This window comes from Pelodiscus sinensis, chromosome 1, assembly GCF_049634645.1.
Source record: "Pelodiscus sinensis isolate JC-2024 chromosome 1, ASM4963464v1, whole genome shotgun sequence".
In the NCBI taxonomy this organism is placed as follows: domain Eukaryota; kingdom Metazoa; phylum Chordata; order Testudines; family Trionychidae; genus Pelodiscus; species Pelodiscus sinensis.
The window spans coordinates 190,498,765-190,516,334 of record NC_134711.1 but is presented as its reverse complement, the minus strand read 5'-3'; the positions used below and the strand labels follow the sequence as shown (position 1 = coordinate 190,516,334).

Below are 17,570 nucleotides of genomic sequence, written 5' to 3'. Positions count from 1 at the left end.
TATACAGTTTTTTTAATATATAAGGCAACACCTCCTCCTTTTTTTCCCCTACCTATCCTTCCTAAGCAAGATGTACCTGTCTATACCACTATTCATGTGTATTATCCCACCTAGTCTCTGTGGGTATGTCTACACTACCCCGCTATTTCGAACTAGCGGGGTAATGTAGGCATACCGCAATTGCAAATGAAGCCCGGGATTTGAATTTCCCGGGCTTCATTTGCATAAGCCGGGTGCCGCCATTTTTAAATCCCGGCTGGTTCGAACCCCGTGCCGCGCGGCTACACGCGGCACGAACTAGGTAGTTCGAACTAGGAGTAACGGTAGTTCGAACTAGGAAGCCTAGTTTGAACTACCTAGTTCGTGCCGCGTGTAATGGCGCGGCACGGGGTTCGAACCAGCCGGGATTTAAAAATGGCGGCGCTCGGCTTATGCAAATGAAGCCCGGGAAATTCAAATCCCAGGCTTCATTTGCAATTGCGGTATGCCTACATTACCCTCCTATTTTGAAATAGGAGGGTAGTGTAGACATACCCTGTGATACCTGCTATGTCACAGTTGTGTTTATTTATTAGCACTTCAAGTGCTTCCTGCTTATGCCCCATACCTCTTGCATTTGTATACAGGCATCTAAGATATTAATTTGATATTGCCCCCCAGCTCTGCCTTGTCTCTCCTTTATCTCTGCTATTATAGCCCATTTAGCTAACATTCTTCAGGGTGTATGCCCCCTGTACTCTAAGATGATGTTAACAGACATTCCTGCACGATTAACCTTGTCTATACTTTTAATCCAAAAGATGTGATCACACGAGACCCTTCAGCTATAGAATCTCCAGCACCTTTTTCTGCAGGGTCTCTGGATTTCTCTATTTTACAATATGTTGAATGAAGAGAGCATGAAACAACCTGGATTTTGTTTTCCATTGGCATTTGGTTCATGTCACAAGAACTAATTCTAAGACAACTTGCTGGGCCTTCCTGTGCAATAACATTTTGCACATCATATATGGTCATTTGAAATTGATAATTTAAAGTAAGTCATGCAGATTCAGTGAAACAATTAGGTACCTAAATCATTATTATGGAGTTGTAGTCATTCCATCAAGGTGAGAGTTCTTTTTTTTTCCGCTTAAAGCCAGGATTCAGTCTCTTTGTTTTATATAAAGAATACAGTGCACCTTCCCCCAAATTTTCCATACATAATCTGTTCAGTGATGCTAAGTTTTCTATGAATTTAGAAATATGTATCAGTTTGAGTTATAATTATTCAAATGTCAGCCATTTAAGAAAGCTTAGATTTTGTGTCTCATTTTTTTCAGCTCAGTCTTGGCAAAAGGAATGATTTTTGACACTGAACATTGACCTATTTGTACATTTTAGCAGCATTGAAGAAAATGGATACTTTAAAAGTTTCTTATTTTATTTCTGATTTATTGAAAATATGCAATGTTTTTATCCATCACAATGTTAGTTTTGCTTCAAAGGAATACTCTTGAATCTCAGTTTTCATTTTCTAAAAAAAGAGAGATGTTCTTATTTCCTATGGTTGCTAATAAAATCTTCAAGACGAAGTGTTTTAGTCACTGGTGAGGAACATTACATCTTTTATTCACCATCTAGCAGTGGCTCCCTTTCACAAAAAACAGGATCTCATTAAAAATGCCCAAGAACCACTATGTAGCTGGGGATCCTTTCTAATATTAAAAAGCCAGGGAAATTCTTATACAAGATCATTATGATGTGTAGCAGTAAAGGCTCTGTGTGTGAGTGTGTTTTCACCAAACTGCAGAAGTGATACTGGAGTACATGTGGGTAGGCAGGAGTCTGATGTTTGTGGTTTGTGGAACGTTTAAGAAAGGGGGAAATGGAAGACTGCTTATTGGGGCAGAGATAAGATTGCGGTGCAAGATCACATGATGATTATTTCAGAAGTGGGTGTCTCTCCTTGGATGGAAGAGTTGAAGGCATTCATTGTCAGATGCCTTAAAATTTTGTGTCCTTTGTGACCTTTTATGAGGTCTTATGTCATGTATATTTAACTGATGCACAGTGTATAGTTATGTATGAATTTATATGGAGGTAGTAACCAAAATATTCTACACATTTTCCAAACATCATAAGACGACATAATTCTTGTTCTTAAGAACTTAAATATCATTAAAGAAGGTGAAATATGGGGGAAAGGAGGCATCCCACACACAATAGGACAGGCTTGGTATTTAATTTTGTTGGTTTGCTTGTTTGTCTTTGTTTTGTTAAGTTATGGGGGTAGAGGTGGGATACAGGGAATGACATGCGAGAACTAAGGGCAAATAATAATTGAAAAAAGAAAGGAAGGTAAAGAGAGCTCCACAATTCATCTGCGTGCTCCATAGGATCAGCATCAAACTTCCTGCAGATTGGCTTAATTAAACATATATAAGTGACAGCCTGACACAAACTCTAAACTCAAACCTTCTGCCCCCTAGTCTGACTGTTCCTTGAGGACTCCTGAACATTCAGTAACTTGCTCTTTGTAATTGTGGGTGACACCACACTATAAAAATGTGTACACTACATGCTATGTTGTGTACAGATCCTAGGCCTACACTGCCCAGAGTACCACTCTCACCTCCTCATTTCCCAAGTAGTGTTAAGAGGCCCGCTTCCTGATTGTCAGCAAGAATTAATCAGAATCTCTGCAGGGTTCCAATATCTACCAACAGAATGGATCAAACCCCCTCTCTCACTGTATTATCGTATACAAGAGAACTAATATGGAACAGTACCTATTTCCATGCATGTATACCGCTGGAAATTATGGAGAGAAGATTTACTAACCTATGTTTAACCCAAGTATCTGACTCATTGGCTTTTTCAGTGTAGTTTTCAGGAAGAAATCCTCTGCAGCCAGTCCGGTGTGAAGTACCAATCACCCAGCCATCACTAACATCGAATTGTTGTGATCGGTCAACATATATCAAATCCCCAGCATTCAGCATTAGTTCATCAATGTTCTGAGGCTTGTATTGGAAAAGTGCTCGCAAGATCTGGCAGGGGATTAAAAAAGAAACAACTTCAAATGCATATCAGATCTCATGTCCAGAATATTTATGTTATAACTAATGGAGCATTTCAGAGAATTGCTGCTTAACTATGTACCACAAATTGTTTCTCTTTGTGTGTGTGTGTGGTAGCTTATACTCTAATGACATTTTCCTTTGTCATATAGAGAAAGAGTGCAGTGGGCTCTTACAATATATATACAAATAGAGATTAGATCAATAAAATCTTATTTTGTGTAACAAATGTAGAATAGTTTTTAAAAAGACAAATATTTGCAGGTATGTTTTCCATAGTTTACAATTATCTGGCATATAACTTGACTATGATTGTGAGATGCTACCATAATTCAAATAATAAATAATAATAGGTTGTACTGATCTGGCTGAAAAATGGTGAAAATGCCATGAAAGCATTTCGATTTTTTTTAATGAAAAAACTTAAGTTGAAAAATGTTGACCCAATTCTAATAAAGAATCCTTTGAGTAGAAGGATCATTATGAGCGTAGTCATGTCCTATATTAGGGTCTTCAGCTGTTACAGACTCCAAGGTAGGTATGTTTTTATTGTTGTGCAGTGATATTGCCTTCTTCTTGCTTATTTTCATATGCCATAAAAGACTAAAATGAAATTTTCCTGTGTAAGTTTGGAATTAGATCTGACTGGTGTGTATATCAAGGTGCCATACAATGCCACATGGTTATCTTCCACTGATTTCAGAATACAAATTTTCAGCCAAAAGAAGCACCTTGCATTGTAATGTATACTGAAACTATGAATTATGCACACATATATATTTTCATAAATTAAAAAACAAATCTGCTTTAGAAATACTTTGAAATACATGACAACAGAGAACTAAGTAATGTTGAATGTTGTACCTGGTAATTTACAAAGCGCATATCTCTAGAATACAGAGCAGCTGTCCACAGGCAGTTCTGTCCAGGGTTGATAGATTTGGCCAATTGTTCCAAAGTCTTTTGATGGTGAGGATAAAATTTATGAGCCAGAGTAAGATGCAGCTGCTTTGTGCAGGGTTTTATATGGCAATCTAGGAATAAAATCAGAATCCTATAAGATCACAAAATGAAGTGATGTTTATCTAGACTGTTTATTTACTACCTCAAGGCAGAATTTTATTCCACAGGCTTCTGCACAGCACATGAAGCAACGTAGCAATCAAAGGCAATCTGTCAGACTCTCATTCTGTTTCCAAGTGAACATTCTTAATGCGGTGAGTGCACAGTTTACCCTTGCTATAAAAGAAAGTTATTTCATTTCTTGCTGGTTCACTTAATAAACACTCCCTTATTTTTGTCCATAAAACATTACTTCTCAGAAGTGAAAGTACCATCCACCAAATCCCGGTGCTAACCATCGGTTGGTGCTCAGTCCACTGGGGCTTTGCAGTTGCATATAACTCAGTGGAGGTACTACCTCTCTCTGATGCAGCTGCATAGTGTCTATGCTCCATAGCCACATGTCCCCACCACAAAGTCCTTTGCACACTTGACTCCTCTCCATTCCCTGCAAATGCCCTACCTGCCATATACAGAAACCAGGGTTCTGAAGGATGACATGACATGGGGAGGCAGTGCCTCACAACTGAAGCAGTGGCCTGAGTGTAAGGAGGAGGTGGCATTACAGAGTGTAGAGAATGAATGGGATACGTGGTCAAGAAGGAAGTGCTTAGATAATGGCTTTGAAATAGGGGCCCCTCCACAGTCCAACTGTCTCCTTTCCATGAGGAGATAGTTTTGGGCTTAAGGATTCCAACCATCTATTTCCTCTCCTCACACAGGAGCAGCACTGGTTGCCTGTAGCCCTAGACCTCCAGGAACCACTGTAATCTCAGGGGCTGGAGAGAGGAGGTCGGGATCGATGGAAATTGCTTGGCGGGAAATGCATGGCTCCTATCAGCAGATCACTTGAATGCTGATGTGATGAGTGCTGAAGAAAACTCTAAAACAGACAGATATATAGATTGATTCCCCCCTTTGACCTCTTTTGTATCAAGCCTTACAACACCAACGCACTACCAGACCAGTTTTTGTTTTTTAAGTTTAATCTGGTTATTGTTAGGCTATCTATGCTCATCACTGTAGCATCCAAGCAATCCCAGACCTGCATGGCAAAGTCCTTAGCTGAGTTTGCAGAGTCTTTGGTTCTTCTGCCTTCTTCAGCATAAGAAACCTTGCTTAGAATATATCCCTCTTTTCCTCTTATTCCAGTGTAAAATGGGCCCTACAAATGATTAAATGTAATTTTTGGCATTCTTAGCAATATTTGTCAACTTGATCAGTGACATAAATGAAGTCAACACTATCTCAGTGTGTCATATCTCAGACAAGCAGTTGCCAAGGATCACCTGAAGCACAGGTCCCTGAAGGGAAACCATGAGAGCTGAATAGTCCATGCGGGCACTGCAGTAACTCCAGACATTCACAGCTCTGTCTGGGTGCCCATTGTTCTTCCTGCTTCCCTTCTTCACCGCATGACCTTGACACCACAACATCACCAAAAGCAAAAGGGGCTCATCACCTTCCCAGTGCTGTAACTGAAGTACAGAGCCAGAGGATCTGATACAATAAGGTTTTGGTTGATGGATTCCTTCTGGACTTGTTTTCGTTTGAATTTCCTCTCTTCCTCATCCATGATCATAAATCTCACCATTGTCCTAAACTATGAGCCAGGCATCAAGTTTAAGGGTAGTAAAGTTTTATATTTTCTTCCCATTTCCATTTTGGAGGCTAAGAACATTAATGTTTTACATTACGCTTCTAATGTATACATGAATTTATCTAAAAAACAACAAAACAAAACAAAGAAAACCCAACCCTTGACCAGAAACTGCAGTTTAGCAATGCAACACTGAACAAACATCAAGCCAGCCTCAGAAACAATGGAGATGACCACAGTTAAGTGCCAAAATAGACACATATACAAGGTAAGGGATTTTCCAGATAATTCTACCCAGTAATTGCCTAAAACATTTTTACTAAGTGAAGGCTTTGCTTAGATTTCTTAAAAATAATTAGAACACTATGAACTGTTTTTTTTTATGAACTGCCATTTTATACAGATAGCTTCCAGGAAAAGAGATCTCTTAGGCTGATATGTTGTCTTGGTTGTATTGAGTAAGTGAGAAAGCAGCACTCAACTCTTCTCAACCCCTCGATTTCCCCAGGCATGACTGTTTCAAAACTCTGGGGCAGGATGGTTGCATTAAGCTAATAATAGAATCTGATCTAAGTCCCATAAAAAATTCAGGAGAGTCTTAAATTAGGACAATTTCCAAATGACATTGATGGTACCTGCCAAGATCGAAGCCTCAGTAGCAAAAGCCACAGCAAACTCTTTGATGACATTTGCATGGGCATCATTAATGAAGAAACCAAGGTAGCTGACAGATGAATGTAGTGATAGAGAAATGACTGGTGGGAACCAATTTAAAAACCTGTCACCAACTTTCTTTAGGGCTTCATGCAGGAATTCCACTTTCTGGTCTTCACACTAAAAGAAAACATATGAGGAGTATGCATTACAAACTGCCAGGGCACCCACTGCCTCATAAACAACTCCTATTGGAAGGTATCTAGGTCATAAAACCACTACCATAATTCAGTACTGAGTGGCACTCTGCCTGGCACTAAGAGCAGAAAGAACAAGTACTGAATATTCATAGAGATTAAATTATTCCCTTATCCCTTGAAATATTCCACCTAGAACAGGATTGAGATACATTCTATGGAAGCTTGAAAATGATGCTGACTATGTATCGTTTCTGTGGTCAATTCAGACTTTTACATTTGACACCTTTCATGAGCACTACATTCATTTCAAATTCATAAATGTTATTTTCCTATAAATGCCATCAATAACCAACTCATAGCACAGTATCTGACACTTTCCTATGAAATTTGTTCTCTTTATTTTGTAATCTCAGCAGCATTAGAGAGTATGAAAGCATTATGAATATAGTTTGTTTGTCCAACTGCTCCACCACTGCCCTTTCCATGTTATTTCTATAGATCTCTGAAGAAGCTAATGGTGAAGTGCTGCAAGGATGCTAATGTGCAACTTTGCCAGCAATGAAGGAGACTTTCAAAAGTCTCTAAAACCTGTACAGATCAATATAGTTTTAGTGATACCTCTAATATTCCTCTGTTGGAGTTTACACATTGATCCTTTTAGAGTGGAGGGGAGGCAGTACCTCACTATGCTGTTTAAGCCTCATTCTGTAGAGAGCATCCCGATAGTCATAGCGGAGGTTATTTAGAATATACTGTCTTTGCATTTAGTAAAAACCCTGCTCAGAGGTCAAATTTTCAAAAGTACCCAAGTTAATTAGGAGCCTAAGCCTCATTTTCAAAACTGACTTAGGTAGTAGGGATTTTAAATCCCATTGATTTTTCAGTTAGACTTAAGCACCTAACAGTCATACAGCAAGACACACAGTAGATAATATGGGCACTGTAGATAACTAGTATTGACACACTGAATTACACTGAAGCAGAAAACAATTGACTGTGCATATGTAATTATTGCAACTAACTAACATGCAGTACAGTTACTGCATAAAAACTCAGTGTAAAATCATCCCTGAGTGCAGACAAGGCTTTACAAAATAATCCCTGTGTGTAGACAAAGCTTTACAAAACCATGTAAGTGAATTTCCTACCTAAAAGCTTTTGAAGATCCCCCGGGCACCTATCTGCATCTTTAGACACATAGGGTGAGTCTAAACTACATGGCTCCGTCGATGGAGCCATGTAGATTAGGCTGATCAGCAGAGGGAAATGAAGCAGCGATTTAAATAATCGCGGCTTCATTTAAATTTAAATGGCTGCCGCGCTGAGCCGACAAACAGCTGATCAGCTGTTTGTCAACTCAGCGCGCTAGTCTGGACGCTCCCCCTGACCTGAAAGCCCTTTATCGACCTCCCTGTTATGCCATGTAGGATGAGGTTTACTGGGGAGGTCAATAAAGGGCTTTCATGTCGACAGGGGAGTGTCCAGACTGCCCCGATCTGCCGACAAAAAAGCTGATCAGCAGAGCGAGGCAGCCATTTAAATTTAAATGAAGCCGCGATTATTTAAATCGCAGATTCATTTCCCTTTGCCGAACAAACAAATCTACATGGCTCCGTTGATGGAGCCATGTACTCTAGACGTACCCTTAAATATGTACATCTGTCTCTAAACTACTTATTTTCAAAAGTTTCAAAGTGATAGCCATGTTAGTCTATTAGGGTACGTCTAGACTACAGGCTTCTGTCGACAGAAGTTTTGTCGACAGATACTGTTGACAAAACTTCTGTCGACAAAGAGCGTCTAGACTACATTGAGTTCTGTCGACAAAGCAAGCTGCTTTGTCGACATGGTAGTGTAGACGCAAAGGACAGTTTACATGCAATAACACCTTCTGTCGACAGAAACTCTGTCGACAGAAGGCGTTATGCCTCCTAAAATGAGGTTTACCAGCATCGACAAAACTGCTGAGTTCTGTTGACGTTATGTCGACAGAACTCAGCGGTAGTGTAGATGCAGGTATAGTTTTGTCGACAAAAGTCCACTTTTGTTGACAAAACTCTGTAGTCTAGACACATCCTAAATGTCTACACAGCAGCGTTATTTCAGAATAATTGACGTTATTTCAAAATTACAAAGAGCGTATCTATACAGTAAGCTATTATTTCAAAATAATGTCGAGCTGGAGGACTTCTTACTCTGACTCCTGTTACCCTCATTTCACGAGGTGTAAGAGAAGTTGAAAGAAGAGTGCTTTTCCTTAGACAGCACCAAAAGACTAATTAAGCTATTTTGACTTCAGCTATGTAATTGATGTAACTGAAGTTTTGCTCTGCTGTGTAGACATGTCCTAAACTGTAAAAACAAAAAATACTCCTGTGGTACCTTAGGGTATGTCTACACTACAGCGCTAATTAGAACTAACTTAGTTCGAATTAGTTAATTCGAACTAAGCTAATTCGAACTAACGCATCTAGAACTAATAACTAGTTTGAATTAGCATTTTGCTAATTCGAACTAGCATGTCCACATTAAGTGGACCCTGAACCGGGGTTAAGGATGGCCGGAAGCAGTGCCGGCAGGGCATCAGAGGAGGACTTAGAGCGTGGAGATGCTGTCTCAGGCTAGCCGAGGGCTGTGCTTAAAGGGACCCGATCCCCACCCCAGACAGACAGTTCTCAGGGGTGCCCTGCTTGCAAAGCAGTCCTGGCTTGGAGTGCCCTGAGTGCCCACACTAGGCACATCACAGCACTCGGCCATCAGACCGGCTGCACTTGCCGCAGGCTGCCTTCTGGGGAGAGGGGACAATTGGGGGGCTGCAGGAGAGCTTCCACCCCCAGAAGCCCGCAGAGCCAGCCCAGTCCTCCCCATCGGGGGCTCGTACCACATTCCTCCCTCACCTCCTTCCACTTACCCTTCCCTAGTCCCCTTCCTGATGTACAAAATAAAGAAAACGGGTGGTCAAAAATAGAATCTCTCTTTATTGAACAAAACTCGGGGAGACTGGGAAAAGGAGGTGGGAGAGAGGAAGAGAGAGGGTGGGAGAGGGGAGGGCAACTAAAATGATCAGAGGTTTGGAAGAGGTCCCATATGAAGAGAGGCTAAAGAGACTGGGACTTTTCAGTTTAGAAAAGAGGAGATGGAGGGGGGATAGGATAGAGGTCTATAAAAGCATGAGTGGGGTGGAGAGGGTGCATACAGAAAAGTTCTTCATTAGTTCCCATAATAGAAGGACTAGAGGACACCAAAGGAAAGGAATGGGTAGCAGGCTTCAAACTAGTAACAGAAAGTTGTTCTTCACAAAGCAAAGAGTCAACCTGTGGAACTCCTTGCTGCAGGAGGCTGTGAAGGCTAGAACTAGAACAGAGTTTAAAGAGAAGTGAGATCAAGTCATGGAGGTTGGGTCCATAGAGTGGTATTAGCCAGGGGGTAGGAGTGGTGTCCCTGCCCAAAGTTTGTGGAAGGCTGGAGAGGGATGGCACGAGACAAATGGCTTGATCACTGTCTTCGGTCCATCCCCTCCAGGGTTCCTAGGGGAATAGGCGGGTGCCCGCCTCTTGCAGTCCCGGGCAAGCTCCCAGGAGCCGCCAGCCTGGTCCCGGGAAGAGGGGGAGGGCTGGGGGGCATCGGGTGGGTGGCTCGAGCCGTGCCAGGTGCAGGGTCTGCTAGCTGGGTGCTGGCAGGCTTGCACCTGGCACGGGCATCGTAGCCAGCCCATGCCCCTTTAAGGAGTCCGGGGCCGGGAGGGGGGCAATAGAGTTTCCCTGGTGTTGGCCAGAGTGACCACCAGGGAAAGCTGGGGAGGGCTAGCCTCCCACTAGTTCGAATTAAGGGGCTACACACCCCTTAATTCGAACTAGTAAGTTCGAACTAGGCTTAGTCCTCGTACAATGAAGTTTACCTAGTTCGAACTAAGCGCTCCGCTAGTTCGAATTAAGTTCGAACTAGCGGAGCGCTAGTGTATTGCCTATCAAAGTTAATTCGAACTAACGTCCATTAGTTCGAATTAACTTTGTAGTGTAGACATACCCTTAGAGACTAACAAAAATATATAGGATCATGAGCTTTCGTGGGCAAGACCCATCTGATGAAGTGGTCTTACCCATGAAAGCTCATGATCCTATATATTTTTGTTAGTCTCTTCGGGCTACGTCTAAACTACACCCCTCTGTCGGCAGAGGGATGTAAATGAAGCACTTTGAAAATGCAAATGAAGCAGGGATTTAAATATCCTGAGCTTCATTTGCATAATCACGTCATGGCGCTGTTTCAAACAAGCACCATTTCGAAACTGAAACCACAGTTTAGACATGGGTTTTATTGACAACAGGGTGCCTTTTTGAAAGATCTTATACTCCTCTTTTTTTGAGGGGTGTATTTTAGACATAGCCTAAGGTGCCACAGGATTACCCATTGTTTTGACAATAAGATTTAGGTTCCTACGTTATTTACATACTTTTGACTACTTTGCCCCATGGCAATATTAAGGTATAGAACATGAGCTGCTATGGGCAGGACTGCAAATGCAGCACCAGACAAAGCAGGAAGAAAAAGCAGACAACCAATTTTATTTCCATTGCTATTTTTAGTATGTGGAACTTTCTCAACAGTGAACTTAGCGCAGTTACTATTCTTCCAATCAGCATCCAGAACCAGTGTGAAACAAATGCACAGAGGATGTTATATAGATAATGTATCTGAGGGTTTGCTTTTCTCCGCATTCTACATATGGAACTGCTTACCTAATTTGCATGCTCAGAAAGCAAAATTAGATACTACTGACTACTTGCAAGACAAGTTTAAATGATCGGACCACAAAAAAGTCTATGTCCAGCCACTCTGCTCTCATGAAACGTGAAAATCTTCCTCTAATTCCTACGTCTAGTCCATAACATTTTTTTGGTTCATCATATTTCAGTGTCCACCATCCAAATATTTTTACTGATATTTGCAAATGTAGAGGAAATAAACACAATCACCTTAACCTGTGTCCAAGCATAGTCTGTTATGGTTTACTGTTGCTAGGTTTTTAAAACATGGCATTTATTTGAATCCACTGAACTTTGCATAGGGAATCTCTTATCCATATAATTTTTGCACATATCATTTGTGCATGCAAGGGATGTGTGGCTAAAAATCAATGTGCACATAGAAAACAATCACTCCTGAGTTTCTATCAATTCTGCAAGGATCATTAGTCCAAAATAATTGTAAGAGCAAGTGAAAATACATGATCAAGAGAGCTCAGATTTCAATCTCAATTTCCCATTAGCATGCTGTTTGTGCTCAATGGAATTGTTAAAGACTTTCTTACCGTAAAGAAATCACAAAGCGTTATGTGTGGAAAAATCTCATGGGCTCTGTTTCTTGCACATTGGTTCTTGCTCTCTTTCCAAAATTCCTGTAGTCTGTCATGCAAGGGGCCAGATGGGCACAAATAGAGAGCATACTCCTGAGGGATTGGATCATCCAAAGAAGGATCATTACAATGAGAGTGCAACCTGAAATTGAGAGTGTGTTGTACAGGGTAAATTGAGGAACAATTGTATATACATTCTTCCATTGCTCTGGCAAAGCCATCCACAGTAAAAGTAAAGAAAGAAAACTTGAATAGTTATATTATCAGAAACTCGTACTTAATGAAGTAAGAAGAGATTAGAACTAGTAAAAATTCCCTCCCCCCTCCACAATATTTATTGATGAGATAAGGTCTTTTGGTTTTTAACATTCATTTATTTTGAAACTTTAAAATGAGAACATAATTTTCAGGTTTTGAAAATAGAAAACTCATAATATTGTTGGTTTTCTTTTCTCCCCAATTTTGTGTTTTGCCACTGGAAAATGGAAGAAAAAGGGCAGGGAAGGGGAGGGGGAACCACCCAAAACTGAAAAAGAAAGGGAGGCAATTTTGAAAAAATAGGATTAAAAATCCACAAGAATTCAATTGGCATTTTTATATACCTCTAGTTAAAACAACAATAACAAAACAGAGAGAGAGAGAGAGAGAGAGCATTCTCTGAAATTAATAAATCATTCTCTAATCTATAACAACAATCATTCCGCTTTGAGAACTGGAGCATAATCTGCTTCAGAATTTTTCAGTTCACAGCATGAAATCACTTCCAAAGGAGCTTGTTTTATAGTATATCTGTTGACCGAGACATGTGCTGGAATGAACATGCAATCCACCACTTGATCACCACTCTAGATGTTAGAGACAAGTAAATGGCACATATCACCATATTTTATACCACTATAAACCCAGATCTAAAAAACTCCAGAACCATCTTTCTTGTGGCGTAAAGTCTGAATAAAAGTAATAACTTCTATCATCTCAGCCTTGCTGAAAACTACAACAAAGAAAAATATACAAGAATGCATATTTCAACGGCACAATGTTCTGATTTTAAGCCCTTGTATCTGGATGAGTAACTGAATTTTCTCTATATCGCTCCATTTGGAGCAAGACAGGTTCCTTTGTAGGAGGCATTGCTGTGGCTGGGTGCTTTTTTATATTTCTTCTTTATCTCAGATATCAGCAGAACTTGTGGATTTGAGATTTGACTCAGGCCTGGTCTATATTTAAAAGTTAGATCAACCGAGCAATGTCACTCAGGATTGTGAAAAATGTAGCTTGAATGCCATAATGGGGTCAGAATAATCCCTGCTGTAGACATGGTGACATCAACAGAAGAATTCTTCTTTCAATATAACTACTGCCTCTCAGAGGCGTGAAATAATTACTTCAATGGAAAAGCATCTACACTATGATTCTCCAGTGGTACAGCTGCAGCATCGGAGCTGTGCCGCTATAGTAGTGTATACTGTAAATATACTTTTAGATTTGGGATTTAAATAAATAAATTTAACAAAATAAATCAGCATCAGCCACATCTCATTATTCTATCATCAGTATCTTGAGTGGAGGAAAAATTCAGATAACCCAAGGGTAGCAACTGATATTACCCATGATCATGATTCTTATTTTTAAAACAGCAAATGCTTAAGTCATTCAGCTTGATTTTATAGCCTTTTCCCACCTGAGGTTGTGGGGTCCATCCAGTTGTGCCCTTTAACCCAACATGTTCCAAATACTATTACAATTGTAATCTCTCTGGTTGTGTCTACACAGCACCCTAAATAATGTGCTATTTCTAGCCATCCCTTATCCCTCGTGCAACGAGGTTTACTGGGATGGCGAAATAAATGAGCCCGTTATTTCAAAAAAAATTTCAAAATAACAGGTGGCTTGTGTAGATGCGGGGTAGCTATTTCAGGATACTAGAGGTAGACGTACCCTCAGATCTTTAATATCTCCTTTTCTTCCTTTGCCTTCCTGTCTTCATGGGCTGAGTACCTATACTTCCCACTCTGATCCACAGTCATTATGCAGTTCTGTGAGAGCAAGAATTGTTTTGTGCAGGAGTGGAGGTGTGAGAAGTTGGTGATATTTATAACATAATGATTCCTCACAATCCTACCTTCTTTGAACACGTCAATATTAAGGGATCATGACAGTATCCATCCCCCACACCCACATGTTCTCTCATCTTCCCTAAAAAAGAACCATCTTTTAGGAAACAAAGTTACTCTGCTCTGACTTTACTTTGTACTTTTTGCAAATAATGTTATACCCACAAGAAATACAATCAAATAAGACTAGTCTCATAAAGCAAAATAAAGATGAACTCAGATTTTATTTCATTTTTACCATAAATTCTACTAAATTCAAATCCTGGGGGGGAGGGGAAACAGCCCATAAGCAAATACATTTAATTTGGTTTCATTTGATAGTACTCCACGGGGAACTGTAAATCACATCATTCTTACCACTTGGAAGCCTCTTCTACTGTCTTGTGTCCTGTAGCAGCCAAAGCTTTATTCCTAAGAAAAATAAAGTGGAATCACAATGAGAAAGAATAGACGCAGCAAGATAAATGATAAATTCTCCCTTGAGGTCTGGAGACTTTTCTTTAATACACTGCAGAAGCATGCGTCATATAGGCCCACATTATTATTAAAGATGCGGCCAAACAAAATCCCAAGTGTAAGCACTATCGAAGCAAATCAGAACCTGAGATCCAAACACTCTTATATTTAGAATCTGGATCCACATTTTCCCAAAGGATTTATTGTTTGGATTCTGCCTATGGGCGAGACAAATTTGAGCTACAAATTCAGGGAATTTGGTTCAGGTCATGTCTAATACGTAATTACTGTTCTATGGAACCAAATTATGCCAAATTCAGTTTTGAGAGCAGTATGTACCTATACATACACATCTTTGAGACCGAGAGTGGAGTTTCTTGGAGTGGTGGAGATGGGGAGAAGTCCAGTAGAGGAAGAGGAAGCTGGACATTTCAACTTGGACACATTTCTAAAACTCACTATTACTCTTCTGTTTCTTTTGCAATACCCAAGAGACAATTTTTGATGCACATTGAACAATATGTTCTGCCTGCTGGGGCCTTGAACTTAAATTTGTACATTTAATTCCCTTCTGTTCAAGTTCTTATACGGCATCCATCTTTGCAGTATCTGTGCACCTTCTGGCAGTGCATTAAGCAACATGTATTTGTCTCATGTGCTTCTTTCTGGCTTCCTCTCGCCAGGGAGCAAAGTGTATGTGGACTTGTAAATACATAATGACACGCTTTTCTTACTTAGGACAGGCCATGTCTTTTTATTACTGAAGGCTCAACATGGCCAAAATACAACCCTTAATCTTTCCCTCTTGCCCTCCCCACTGCTTACGTTCTTGAGCACTGAGGACACCACCACAATTCTTCCTGTCACTCAGACCTATAAACTGGGGGTTAGGTTTGACTCAGACCTCTCCTTATATCCTATGTGCAAATTTTGCAGATTCTTTCTGCAAAACCTCTCTATTGTATGGCCTTTCTTGTCCCTCCTCATGGCTAAAATTCTCACTCAAGCGCTCATCATAGTGTACCTTGATTACTGCAACATCTAGGCATGATGGTTGCAATCATACCCCTTTCGTATCAATGCAGGATGCTGCTGGTTAAGACTATTTCCCTAGCTGGTTACTTTGCACATGTCAGTTCTCTCTCTGCCTTCTTCCACTGGCTTCCCTTTCTCCACAGCATCACACACAAGCAGCTTGTTTTCACTTCCAAGGCCCTTCACAATCCATCCCTTCTCTAACTATTATCTCCCATACACTAGTAATAGGTCACTTCCTGCCTTCTCTTTGCCAATGCCAACCTCCATCCACCCACAGATTACATTTTCAAAAGAGTTTTTGTGCTTTCTCCCATGAAACCCCTGAATCTTGGCAAGAGCTCCTGGCCAACAACAACAAAGCCAAGTCATTGATCCTCCTTTATTTACTTCCTTAAAACTACCCTTTGCCATTAGGCCTATAAATAAACTTGGCAATAGCTAGGCAGCTGGGGAGCAGAGACCTCTGCCTATCATACCAGTCATCATTGCTCCATTATTTCCTTGTGTCAGTCTGTATCTACCTGTTGCCTCAACTCGTTTTTGGACTGTAAGCTTTTCAAGGCAGTGACTACGTTTTCATTTGTGTTTGTATCGTGGCTTGCATAGCGGTATCCTAGCCTACGACTGGGGTTCTTATGCACTTCTTCCAAACAAATAACAGACAATAAGGCAATGTAATGCAAAAATGGATCCTAGGTCTACAAAGATCTCTCAAACAGAAAGCAGAAGAGTTCATATATATATATATATATATATATATATATATTGAAAATACTGTTTTATAAGTAAAACAAACTACCAGATCACTGTCTGGAAAAGCTAATAACAATTAGTACTGTGCAAGCCAAGAGTTGGGGGTTAGTGTGTTGATGAGATTCTATGTGATTCCCATTTACACTAAGGTACCTTTAAACTGCTCCGATGCAACTGGGGCTTAGTGTTTAAAAAGAGACTCTGGCTCTACAGCTCTAAACCATGCAAGATCGGGCTATCCTACGATTATTTCCCTCACAAGCTGGTTTTGGCCAGGCCAGGAAAGTTAGTCATGGCTGAAATCAGGAACTGCAAACTTGCGCTAAAATGTCTAAACTCAGAAAGTTGTTCAGTTCAAATTTTAAGCAAAAATCCCGGTGACTTTTTAAATTTTATCCAGACCTGCTCCGTGCTCTGTTACCTTTACTTTAAAAAAAACAGGCATACATCCACCAGTAGCAGCAACATGTTTTAAAGACGATTTGAAGACTTTACAACACAGCGCTCAATTCTGAAAAGATGGCCCCTCATTGGCATTTAATTTTTAACATGATCTTAAACTAAGATAAATACTTTATGGGTTTAAAAAAAGTAAAAATGACAATCACGTTGAATAGGTTTAGATGCTATTTATAAACAGAAAAACTATGCCTTGTGAAAAGTAAACCCTGTCTCCAAAATCCTACATACGGTAAGATGTCTTTGCTATGTCGTAGAATCCAGTATAAGCTATAAGGTATCTTTAAACTTACCTGCATTACAGCAAAAGTGATTAATGAAAAATATGACCTGTTGTAGGTAATACTGTGGGAGATTACTGTTCATGTCAAGTGTTTAACACGTTTTACAATCTCTCAACCTGAAAAGTGGATAGTTATTAGATCTTAGATATAAAAATGGATGCACAATAGGTTCTTTTTAGGTTTAGATCAACACCCCAAAAATGCTATAAAAGAGGCATAGACTAGGAGATCTTATCTATATACAGAAACATCCCTGTCAAGCAGATGCCTGTTTTCTCTGTTAAAAATGCAAGCTGTGCTCAAATTTTTATGAGAAAATTATTTTAATATCTTCAGGTAACTTAATGCTACTCACGCTGTATGTGCAGGGAATCCCATAGATAAGAGGGATTCTAGTACAGCACAGCTGCTTCTCTTTTTGACTTTGTTCAAGACCTTCGAATATAGTTGTGTTTCAGCCACTGCCATCTCTTCCACTCCTGTGAATGTAAGTTCAGTACAGGCAGAAATTAGTAGAGAGAGAGAGAGAAAG

General features: G+C 40.1%; 1 protein-coding gene across 1 annotated transcript in view; it reads right to left on the bottom strand.

Annotated features, from left to right (window-relative positions):
- Nucleotides 1-17,570, bottom strand: part of UBASH3A (ubiquitin associated and SH3 domain containing A) — a 43,019-nt gene extending 25,449 nt beyond the window's left edge. Inside the window, exons 1-6 of the mRNA XM_075912231.1 lie at nucleotides 17,394-17,570; nucleotides 14,406-14,459; nucleotides 11,890-12,076; nucleotides 6,360-6,558; nucleotides 3,927-4,096; nucleotides 2,824-3,032 (exon numbers count right to left, since the gene is read on the bottom strand). Of these exons, the coding sequence (XP_075768346.1) occupies nucleotides 2,824-3,032; nucleotides 3,927-4,096; nucleotides 6,360-6,558; nucleotides 11,890-12,076; nucleotides 14,406-14,459; nucleotides 17,394-17,506 (932 nt within the window). The 5' untranslated portion in view covers nucleotides 17,507-17,570. The remainder of the gene's footprint in view (nucleotides 1-2,823; nucleotides 3,033-3,926; nucleotides 4,097-6,359; nucleotides 6,559-11,889; nucleotides 12,077-14,405; nucleotides 14,460-17,393) is intronic.